Raw genomic sequence first — 12,571 nt, forward strand, 5'->3', positions numbered from 1 at the left:
AAAACTCAGCAAGAACATAAAGAACCCAACTTAAAAATGGACAAAGGCCTAAAACAAAGAAGATATATAGATAGCAAGTAAGCATATGAAAATGTGTTTAGCATCATATGTCATTAGGAAATTGCAAATCAAAACAACAATGAGATACCACTATACACCTATTAGAATGACCAAAATCCAAAACACTGACACCACCACATGCTTATGAGGCTGTGTAACAACAGGAAGACCTCACACATCGCTGGTAGGAATGCAAAATGGCAGAGCCACTTTCGAAGACAGTTTGTCAGTTTCTTCCAGAACTAAACATTCTCTTATTATATAATCCAGCAATCACACTCCTTGGTATTTACCCAAATGAACTGGAAACTCGTTCACACAAAAACCCATACATGGACTTTTATAAAGGTTTTACTCATAGTTGCCAAAACTGGTAAGCAATCAAGAAATCCTTCAGTAAGTGAGTGGATAAATGAACTGTAGCACATCCAGACAATGGCATGTTATTCAGCGCTGAAAAAGAAATGAGCTCTCGAGCCGTGAAAAGACATGAAGGAAAATTAAATGCATACTGCTAAGTGAAAGAAGCCAGTCTGAAAAGGCTGCACACTGTATGATTTCAACCATATCACATCCTGGAAAAGGCAAAACTATGAGGACAGTAAAGAGATGAGCGGCTGTCGGGTTAGTGGGGAGGGACAGGTGAGTAGGCAGAGCACAGAGGATTTTCCAGATACTACAATGGTGGCTATATGTCTTTATACATTTGTCCAAACCTGTAGAATGTTCAACACCAAGAGTGAACCTTAATTTAAACCGTGGACTTTGGGTGATAATGATGTGTCAACACAGGCTTATAGATTTTAACAGAGGAACCGTTGTGGTATGGGATGCCAACCGTGGGGGAGGTTTTGTATATGTGGGGGCGGGGCTTATAAATAAAGTCTGCACTTGCCACGCAATTTTCCTGTGAACCTAAAATGCTCTAAAATATATAGTTTGTTGTTGTTTTATAAAACTACTTTTTAAAGATGTATGCCAGATGATGAAGTTAAGACAAAATTTTTTTGTATGTATAAGCAGCACTTTAGAAAATTTATATAGTAACTGGTGACTTTGCATAGCTCTAAACAAGAAACATCCCAGTTCACTTAATACACAACCTTTCATTCTACAGATCTATGAATACTATTAAAATGCAGAGAATAGTAAAGTCCCATGTCACAGTTTTACTGGAAAAAAAAAAGCTCAGGTATCATTTCTAATATACTTTAGAATTTGGTTAAGAATGTCTATACCTGTCAAAATAAATTAATACATTTTGAGTAGACAAAAGTCTTGGTTTTTAATGTTACCTTCCTTGGGGCATATTTGGATGTCTAAAAGCCGGAATTGAAGCAGAGCTCCTTGTCATTCATAAGTTTCTGCTGTAATTTGAGTGGCATTACTCTCTTTCTCTTTTCCCTGAAGCAAAAATAATACCATGATGTTCGGTGTGGCGGCTCATGCTGACTGACATTGAGTAAATTGTCTCTGACTAAGATGAAAATGTAAATCCTTTTGGGGAGAAAATAGCAATGTAAGAGCCCCTGTGTTTCCTTTTTCTTTTAAATTACTGCTTGCAGAAACATCATCCTAAATCACTATTTTTTCCTGCCTGTCACACACGCACACACACACACACACACACACACACTCAAATTACTTAGCTTAGTTCCCATGTCAAAATCTTAATCCAGCCCAGACTGACTATGTCAATTGACCCCTGAATAGGAAGCCTGCGGTTTTTTAATAAACTCAGCCAAAACTCTCTCCTATGCCAGATTATCAAAATAGTCAATCTGTAGTGGAATCATAGTCCTGCCATTTGTTTCAATGTTGTCTTATGTTCTCCAAATAGTATAATGAACTACCGTACACCCATCACCAGATGTCATCAATTATCAACTCATGGTCCATTTTGTTTCATTTATACCCCCACTTTCCATGTTGTTTCATGGCAAATCTCAGGCATTATAGTGTTTTATTCATAAATATTTTTGTATTATCTTTAAAAGATAAGGACTTCTTTTTAAAAAACCTGAATATAATACAATTATCATACCTAAAAGTAATTAACTATAATTCATAACAAATCTTCAGTTAGTGCTCAAAGTTCAAAATGACTCGTAAATATTATATAATGTAATTTGTTTGAACTGAGATCCCAAAAAGTTTCATGCATTGCAATTGGTTGGTAAATCTCCTAAAACCTGTTTTAATCTCTAGGTTTCCCTCTTCCTTGGCCCTGCCTTTTACTTTTTTATTTGTTGATGCAAGAGGGTTGTTTGTCCCGTAGAGTATCCTACAGTCTGGACTTTTTGGTTGTATCTCCATATCTTGTTTAATGTGCTACTCTACCTCTTTATTTTCCATAAAATTAGCATTTTTATTTTTAAAAGTTAGAATCAGAGGTTTAATCCAATTCAGATTTTCTTATCTTTTTTAGAAAAACCATTTTATAGGTGGCTGTGTGTTCTATCTCCGGGTTCATAACATCCAACTTTCTCACTTTTTGTAATGTTAGCAGTCATTAATGATCAATGCCTAGACCCATTGATTCATGAAGGGTTTTTTCATTCATAGCTGGGGGGTAGTGTATATTTTTATAAAAGTGTAGTTTCTTTCAATCAACTTTTTGTTCCTTTGTGACACAGTTTTCATAGGAAAAACTGAATAAATACTTAATTCTTTCCCTTTACTAGTTTTTTAAATGGTTATTTGTTTATAAGCATCCTACAACAGTGACCAGTTTTTTTAGCATTACTGTGAAGTAAGGGTCTTAAACATATTTGATATATTTTAATCCACTACTATTATTATCTTTTTTTAATGAAAATGAAAATCTCAAGCACTACCTCCCAAGTCCTATTATAATACTAATAATAGCTTCCTTGCTATATGGTATTACAAGATGTATATTTCGGCTCTGGACCTAGAAACATCCATTTCATCAAGGAACCCTGGTTCATCTGAATGGGAAATAGTATTATTTCAATATCACAATCCACCCATAGAAGTGCTCATTGCTTGTTGGTTTGTATTGTTTCTGTGAACATAGCTGGAAAGCGTGTATGTGTGCACGCATGTGTGTGTGTATGAAGAAATACTTCTCAAGTTCAAACTGATACTTTCCATTTGAATTCAGGACTACACGGTTTTTGCCTAACCTATTTTATGCCTGTATTTCTTTTCTTTCATGCCAAAATCCCCTGTTCTCAAAACACTAGAAAGTTCTGATGCTTTTATTAAAACAAACAACAACAACAAAGAAACTCTATGGAACTTGGTATTTTGAGAGAAATAACTATTCAGGTGATATAGGAAAAACAGTTTTGATCCCTGTTAACTAGTGTCACTGATTAAAGGGAAAATGGCAAGTAGGGCCTTTCTCACTTAGGAGGACACTAACACATAGAAACTAAAATACATTTTGTACCTTAGACTAGAGATTCAATATAAATGGAGGCTGCTCAATGGTGAAAGAAAACAGATGAGCCCGTACTAGCTCGGACATTCAAAAAAGCTTTTCCAAGTTATATTAGAGTTTCATAGAGGTCTGCACAGTGAAAAAGAAACACTTTGAAATGACTGTCTTGCATCCATCCCAAACCCAGCCTCTGTGACAAAAGTTTTGTGTTTCTAGATCTAGATACCACTGCAGAACAGACATCTTTCACTCACTTGGGATAACTCCAGTGCACATTTATCCCACCTGTCCCAAGTCAGTGGAAATCTGCCAGTGACAAGGAAAATGGGGTCCCAGTAAAGCAAGTCCGATGTGTTTTCTTGGGAGTGTCCTGCTCAGAGCGAGGAGAAGTAAGAAGCCTGTCCAGCCAGTGGACAGACGGGTCCGCCCACCGTAGGCTCATCAGAGTTCTGAAAGGGCCACCACACAAACGCGGGCAAACAATCTGAGCACCCTTTGGTGCTTCATATAATCCTAGGAGTAACTGTCATACAAGGTAAAGATGTGATCATAGATCTTCAAGGGAATGCTGTAGCCATGCAAAGGAGAGAACACCACCAGGGAATGAGAGGGAGCTCCATGGAAATGGAGGCAAATTATTTGAGGGCAAGATTCCATCATTCATTCAATCAACTGTATTGAATGGCCGCCTACTCTGTACCTTAACATTGTCTCATAGTAGATTCAGATAAATCTGCTTTCAAATTCTAGATCAAGTCTTCACTATGTGGACTTAGGCAAGTCGCTAAGCCTCTGTGCCTCTGTTTTTCCATTTGCAAACTGCAAATACTAATCTCTGCCCCAAATAGTTTTGAAGTTCAACAGGGAACGGACCATATAAAACGCATAGCACAGTATCAGGTGGATAGACAGAACTCCAGGAACGCTCACCGTCCCTGCCCCAATAGCTTCACTTTTCTCCATGGAGAAGGCCCAGCTACGGTTCCCTCCTGGCCCTGAGGCCACAAGTAGATCTCGTTTGTTTTCAGGTATTTGGCCAGAGAGGAGGAAGGTGGAGGCTTTCCCAGCTCAGTTCGTCTTATATGGTTAGATAGCTTAGCCAAATGGAAGAGGCTAGACTAGTGAATTGGAATTTCTTAATTGACTGAAAGTTTTCCCATTCGTGTTTGAGGAAAGAGCTGGGGGGGGGGGATAAAGGGAGGGTGAGACAGGTAAGGAGAATCAGTTTAAATGTGAGCTTCACGGCTGTGGTAGAGGATGGTAGTGTTTCTTCTCCAATGGGAAAAGAGTTATCGAATTTGAGAACCATTTCTCTGGGAGAAACACCACCTCTGCTCTTTCCCACACCCTACCCTTATCAGTTGGCTTTGCAAGCACCCCCACAATATATGATTATAAATTCCGTTTATATCTCCCTTAGCCCAGTCTCCCTTTATTATACCACTTTACTGCTTCTTTGGGGCTGAGATTCTAAAATTTGGGTCAAATGTTCCATTAAGTTAACCACTTTAGGAGAGCAATAACACTCCTGCAGCACTTCTCATCTTCACAGCAGTTCCCACACATCTTCTTTTCCACTAATGAAGATGAGTTGAATATCTATAGTATCCAAAACCAAAGCTATTTAATCATTGTCTGGTGTGGAAAAGTGAGGCAAAAATGCAAGACCAACAAAAAAGTACATTACATTTTAAACTTGCTGATTCAAGCTTTATAAAAATTCTTTGAACCTGCAGGCAGAATTCATGCCACAAAATCCCAGCTTTTGTAATAAAAACAGCCAAAATAAGAATAGAAGCAACATCTTAAGGGTGGTTGTAGCCCTTTATATCTTTCCGGGTGCCTTTTAATACATCATTTCGTTTGATTTTCATCCAAACCCATGAGAAGAAAAGGGATTATTATGCCCATATTTTAGATAAGCTTTTTGTGGTGAATATAACCTGTTCAAGTTTTGAGATACTAAATGTTTGTGCTGGGACTAGAACCCCAGACCTCCAGCTCCAAGTCAAAGGCTGCTGGGAAAGGAAGGGGGAGGAACCAGGTGGGAGGGCACGGTTTCCTTCCTCTGCCACTAGAGCAGCCCTATTAGTAGACGACATGTGGATTTCCACAGTTCAGTTTCATTAGAATTTCATCACACAGAGCATGCAGCATCTTCTCTGTTGTTCATGACCCTGCTAGACTGTGGGCTGCATTTCAACAGGACTGCAAAGCTCCATACGTGGGAGGCTGTGGTTGCAATGCTGTATTCTCTCCTTGTCGGGCCCCCAGCCCTCCACCTTTAACACTAAATAGCTGTTCTGGTCAATGGAACTGACTAATGGGCTTTCTATGGACCAACTGTCTCTCGCCTGGCTTTTCTTCTCTGTGAGTCACACTAATTATGTTTCCTTGTTTACAACAAGGCATTTTCACCTTTGCATGTCTCTTTGATGTATCAGTGCACATGCACAGACACACACACACACACACACACACACACACAGGACTGTGAGCTTCTTGCGGATGGGGACTGTATCGTCACTGCGCTACCCAGTGTGCACCCAGGGTTGTTAAAGGCATGAGCAGTCATTGTTCAGCTCCTTTATTCTTTCTCTGTTTTACATTCTTCCATTCCTTTAGGAGAGGTTCTTTGTACAGATTATCTGTCTTTTTTCTTCCCTCACTCTTCATTTTCTCTTTCTTTAGTCTTTCTGTCAGGATAAAACAACCAAACCATGGCTGACAAGGATAATGCCAGTTTCCCTGTATCTAAAAAAAATTAAAACCATTACTTCCGAAGGGAAATTAAGCAAGACAAATATCTAGTACCAAATGACTACATTTTTAAAAGCGCCTTGAGGTCCAGAATTATCACAAGTCTTCAGATCCTTCATCTATAATCACTTGCTTTTTTAGAAGCACCCCTTGAAAACTCTTTTCTCTTTCCCATCCTTCAAAGCTCAGCTCAGACTTTACTTCCTGCAGATCCTTTACTGATACCCCGAGGCAGACTCCATCATCCTTCTGAAGTCTCCCCCAGAAATCTGAGCACACACGGTTCCTATAGCACTTCACACATTATGTTGACTGCAATTAAGCGTCTATGAGTCTGTGCCTCACACTAAATTAAGAGTTGGGTTTTGTTTGTTTTGTGCTGTGTTGTCCTTCTGTCTCTAACAGCTCATATACAGCCTAGCCTGGTTATGTAGATGTAGATGCACCATTTCCTTGTTGTTGAATGTTGATTTAATTAATTAAATGATTACTCTGGATTCAAGAAAAAAGCTCATTCTTTCTCAGTTTTTATTCTGTTTTTGGAATGGGATTATTTTCTACTATGCACTGAAATTTGAAGTGTGCTTTTCAGCTGTCTTATGAGTTGTGTAGATTTGATGACAGACTTGAGGCTCTTACCTTAGAAATTGTTTCTAGGGAAAAAAGTTTTATTTTTCACTATGTTCAAAAAGAATAAAATGGAGTTTGTCCATAACTAGAAGGTCTTCCCCTTTTCCCGAAGTCTGTCCCTACTCCTGCCACCAGAGTTTCACCCCATTTTAGAATTCATCTCATTCTCTCCACTCTATCATGGTTTACAGTTTGGTTTTCTGTTGTGTGCCTTGCAAGTACCTCGAGTCCATCACACATATATTTTTTCCTGCTTCTCAGAGGATACACACTATGTGCTTTTCGTTGTTGATTTTTTCACAATGGAATCTCAAAGTGCAGCATACATACATACTCAAAAATGGTGAGTTAAACTTTTTTCTGCACAGTTAAAAAGCTCAACAATTCAAAGAAGAGGGATGTTGGTGTTTAATGAGATATGGGAGATATTTCAGTTTCAAGTTGGAACAGCTTCTACTTTTTCATCATTTGCGAACTGAGCTCAAAATGTCCAAATTTCAAGCTTCACAGTCTCTCTTCTCTTCTCTCACTTTTCCATCTTCTATTCTTTTCTCCAGAGAGGATGAGAAATGAGATAATTATGCCAATAAAGCATCCTTTTTCACCTTTACTGTTCTTGTCTGGGTGCTTCATTTTAAGATGTCAGTTATTCTACACTCTAAAGAGGTCTTCCAAGCACAAAATGTTCTAGTCGACTGATGTTAAAAGTGTTGTTTTCTGCTTTTAGGCTACAGTGGTGGCTGTGTTGTCATGGGAGGGAGGAGGAGTCCACCTGGCCGCTGGGAAGTGAAGGACTGTACACACTTTAAAGCAATGTCGCTGTGCAAGCAACCAGTGGAAAACTGGGAGAAAACTGAACATGAAGAGGGATGGCCCTTTCACCCCTGCTATTTGGACTGGGAGTCAGAACCGGGCCTGGCCAGCTGCTTCAAGGTGATGCCAAGTTTACATGGGCATTCTCAATTGGACCAACATTATTTCAGTTTTGTCCATGCATCCCAAATTCTTTATTCCAGAACAGTGCCTGCACACAGAGGTGTTTAATTAATGTTTGTTAACTGTCTCTATCATTTCAGTTATACTTCAAAATAATTTTTAAGTAAAAAGAATGACATATCCCTGATGACACTGAAGTCTTTCTCATGAGTATAGATATTGGGGTCCCACTCAGTATTGTTCTGGGTATGAAAATGATGTAATTCCATATCATGTGTGAACAAATGAATAAAGTCCTTGTTATGGAATACTGTCCTACCATTCGGCTGCTAAGGATAGCCTTTGCAGCTTGCCAGACACCTGAAGATCAAACAGTTTAATACATATGGTTGATGTGTGTGTGTGTGTGTGTGTGTGTGTGTGTGTGTGTGTGTGTGTAAACAAATGCCTTTTTGCAAAGCAGCTTTCTATCTTAGATTTAAATCAGTACCTACAATCTTCTTGTCAGAAATAAGTATTTTTGAAATATAATTTTTTTGTTTGATGGTTTTGCCTTTGGTTCATTTTACAAATAAAGGTTTCCAAAATCATGGGAGAAGGTTCTTCTCTGGTATGTGGGCACCTGCAAAGCAGAATGGACATGACTTCTATCTCTAGAGATGTTGCATATCTATGGATGGTGTGAAAGGCCTGTGAATGCACTCAATTTAAATATCCATGTGTATAACCCTACATTCAATTCATGGAATAATCGGCCCAGAAGTGACCTCACAGAGCAATAAATTATACCTTAGAAATTAGTAATCTGAGGCTAGCGAGACAAAGTGATTTACCCAAGGTCACAACTATTTATTGACAGAGTTGGAATAAATCCCTGATCTTGGGACTCCTAGTCCAGGGTATTTTTCTACTATATATCACCCTAATATGTCAACAAATGTATGGAGTGTCTGATGGGCATGGTGGTAGGATTTATTAATTTAAAGTGATTTGAGAAAAGGTTCCCAAAGGAGTCGAGTTTTGACATATAATTTAAAAGATGGAAAGGCTGTGCTATGGTCCACAGGGCTGGGAAACCTATTCCTTCTGGTCTCAGCAAATCAGAGCCTGGTGAAGGCTGGCAAGAGAGGCTCAGGCTTAGTGTTGGGCAGTTAGAAATGAGGAGACTGCAGAGGCACCGGATCCAGAGCTCTGGGTCTTGGGTCCCTCATCCTTGATCTTAAATACAGTCAAAAGCAGATCCTCCATTTGACTGACTGCTGCTTGCTACTGTGAGGACTGCTGCAAAGCAGTACAGCTAAGAAAAAGCAGAGAATTTAGGCACAGCTAAGACTCAAAGACCCTAGAAATATACCTGCCCTAGGTCTCAGGTCTCATTTTTCATTTCTTGCCATGGGTTAGCCAGATTCAAGTCCATTCAGCCATTTCTAATTTGTCAGAAGGCAATCTGGTGGGACAGAAATTCATGGATTCTGGAAGCAAGGAGTATTGGGTCTAATCCTGGCTCTGCCCGTTTGTAGCTATGTGACCTGAAATTTGTAACCTGTCTTAGTCTGACTCTCCTCATCTCTTGAAAAACATTTATTAAGGGACAAGTCACAGGAACTTTAGGAGAAAAAAAAGAATCCTCAAGGAGCTCATTGATAAAACAGTTTATTATATCCTCATAAAGTTGTTATGAGAATAAAATGAGATAATAGTTTTATGTTAAACACTGTAAGTTCAATAAGTGTTATTTCTCCTACTGGGTCAATCTTTTAATAAAAAATAATGACAACAATTATATTACTATTATTTTCTTGTCCAGAATCAAACAGCCTTACTTTATCTGTGACAGTGCCAACTTTTTCTTTCTCTTACTATACAGGTATTTCATAGTGAAAAAGTATTGATGAAAAGAACATGGAGAGAAGCTGAAGCATTTTGTGAAGAATTTGGAGCTCATCTTGCAAGCTTTGCTCATATTGAGGAAGAGAATTTTGTGAATGAGCTTTTACATTCAAAATTTAATCGGTAAATACTTGTTAATTTTGGAAAACTACAGTGAAATATTCTGTCTCCCAGTAATGGCTACTTAGGGATGAGTATCCCTAATATTTGTTTAAAATCTCAAGTATTTGTTTTAAGCCTAAAACCCACTAGCCACTCATTGTGAAAGAAAAATATATACATATATTTTATATTTATATTGCACCAAGTTCTCATTCCACAAAGCGAAGAACAAAGTGACATTGTTTTGATATTTGAAATCCTTTTTGTGTATCTAAAATCAGAATTTTAGAGCCTTTCTGCCAAACCCAGAAATTATCTAGCCCAGTGGTTTTCAAAGTGCTGACTAAGGAGCAGGAAGAGGCCAAGTAGGCAGAGCTCCTGGTTCCTTGCTCACTGACTCATCAGAGCAGCTCCAACCAGCTCCACTTCTAGTTATTTTGTATATAATCAAAGTCCATGTAAGATTCTGTTTGAAAAAATCAAAGTCCCACTGGTTATAAAAAATTCTAATCCAATCCCCTTATTTTACTTTTGGGGAAACGTGTTCACTTATCTGTGCAAATTTACAGAATCTTGAATTCCATAAAATTATAAAATCAATTAAATTTAAATTGGATCTTGAGCTACCTTCCACCCACACGGGGAATTCCTTCTACTCCATTCCTGTGGCCATCCACTGGGTGATTCCTTTCAGTTTCAGAGTGTTCCTTACTTGGGAGAAAGAAAACCCATTCCATTGTTAAAGGCTGGTTTCTTTCTTTTCTTTTTTTTAATTAAATTTATTGGGTGACATTGGTTAATAAAATTCTGTAGGTTTCAGGTATGTAATTCTAACTATATATCATCTGTATATTGTATTGTGTGTCACCACCCCACACCAAGCCTCCTTTCATCACCATTTATTCCCAACCCTGCCCCATCCCCCTGCAAAGGCTAATTTCAAAGATCAACTTACTAGTAAGCCAGAGCAATACAGATCAAGTCTAATCTATTTTCAAATATTTGAAGACAGTCACCATGTCCTCTTATAGCAAGTCTTCCCAGCCCTTGGCCTCTTTCTCTAGAAGGCTCTTGTAGGTCAGCATACATTTTGGGTATATCTTCTAAGAAAGGGGCACTATTATATGCACAGCAGACTAGAGAGTCCCATATGCATGACAGACAAAATCCTGCCTTCGAGGATGTTATGGACTAAGGCGGGGTGGTGTCACACCTTCACGGCTCCATACATTTATTTAACAAAAACAAATGTAACACCAGCTACTCTGCTCTAAGCTCTGGAAACCTGGAGTTTCTATGAAACACTTGCCTGAAACTCAGAGAAAATCTAGAACTGTTTTTTGAGGAAAATCCTAGCCTTTCTCATAAGTTTCCTTTGGGACAATCCCATAAGACAGTGATTTTCAACTGTGGCACACTGGTGTGCCACAAAAATTTTAAAACATGCAATACCTGACCATTTAGTCAGGGGCATTGATCTCTTTTCCCTTAGATTATCAAATAAAAAAATGACAACAGAGAACACAATAATAGCCTTCTAGTGTGAATGAATGAAAAGTATACCTATTTTTTGTCAGATCAGCAAAAAAGATAGTATACTTTTTGGTACACTGCAGAATTTTAGTAATTAGTTTCTGTGTTCCATGAGATGAAAAAGGTTGAAAACGCTGCCATAGGAAGGTTAATATGTTACGTCTATCAAAAATATTCATCTCCAAAATCTACAAAAATGACCTTAAAAGAGGGAGTCTGACACCATCTCCTCGATGTGTGTCTTATAGAGTACTCTGTGGGGGAAAAAAGCAGCTCTTGGTCAAATATGTTTGCAAAGCAATGTACAATCTTGGAAATTTGCCATATACGTTAGTATTATAAAGGCTTCTAGACGGAAGCACTTCCTCTGACCACAAAACTCTTTTTTTGAGAACACTTATCAATATCCCATAGAATTCCTAGTCTCTGCAGGAAACGCTGAACGGAGACAAGGATTCCCAAACCTGCTGATAAACACTCTCTTGGGACAACTTTTAGCACAGATCCCTTTGGCCTCACACCAGAGCTGCTGAGTCAGATTCTCTGAGGTTGGAGAAAAGTTCAAGAAGCTTCCTGGTTAACTGTATTGTTAGCCAGAGGTAGGGCCACAGATCCAAAGGACATGAGATAGTCTCCATTGTTCTAAGTTGTAACTTGGCTTCATGACTTTAGCCACTTGCAAAATACACGTGCATATTTACACACAGTGAAACAACCACATGCAAGCTGCTTCCATGTTTGCTGTACGATCAAATACTATTTCTATTTACATAACTTTTCACACTTGGAATTTCTAGGTGAATTTAGTGTCAAGTATCTATCAAGTTATTGATTTTTCAGCTCCTAATCACAAAAGCTATATAATGTATGTTTTACTTTTGCCCTGAGTGCCAGGGAGTTCAGCCAAACCTGATGCTTAGTTATAGCAAATAAACCAGTTCCCATAGTTAGCATATGTCCTTCTCCTTCCCATGGCTCTGCTTTTCTAGTTCTGTTTTATTGTTACATTTTATATGACATTATTAGAAATTGAACAATTTTAGGAAATTGATGGAGAGAAGATAAATACCAGTTCTTCCAGAAGCCAGCATATAGCAGGAAAACTGTAGATCACTGACTTCAGTGAGGAAAGGAATAAAGTTCTCCACACAGGGAGAGGAGCGTGGATTTCCAGCCAGGACACAGATTAGCGTGACCGGCGTAACTGTGAGGCAGCCCCAGTATTGTCACCTTTCCACAGCCTTCAATGTA

General features: G+C 38.6%; 1 protein-coding gene across 2 annotated transcripts in view; it reads left to right on the forward strand.

The window, feature by feature from the left end:
• PLA2R1 (phospholipase A2 receptor 1) overlaps positions 1-12,571 on the forward strand; it is a 94,121-nt gene that overhangs the window by 53,842 nt on the left and 27,708 nt on the right. For both annotated transcript variants that reach the window (XM_081141811.1, XM_081141812.1), the window contains exons 12-13: positions 7,587-7,792; positions 9,663-9,808. In XM_081141811.1, the coding sequence (XP_080997937.1) occupies positions 7,587-7,792; positions 9,663-9,808 (352 nt within the window). The remainder of the gene's footprint in view (positions 1-7,586; positions 7,793-9,662; positions 9,809-12,571) is intronic.

Source organism: Miniopterus schreibersii (assembly GCF_964146895.1).
Source record: "Miniopterus schreibersii genome assembly, chromosome: 7".
NCBI lineage: Eukaryota > Metazoa > Chordata > Mammalia > Chiroptera > Miniopteridae > Miniopterus > Miniopterus schreibersii.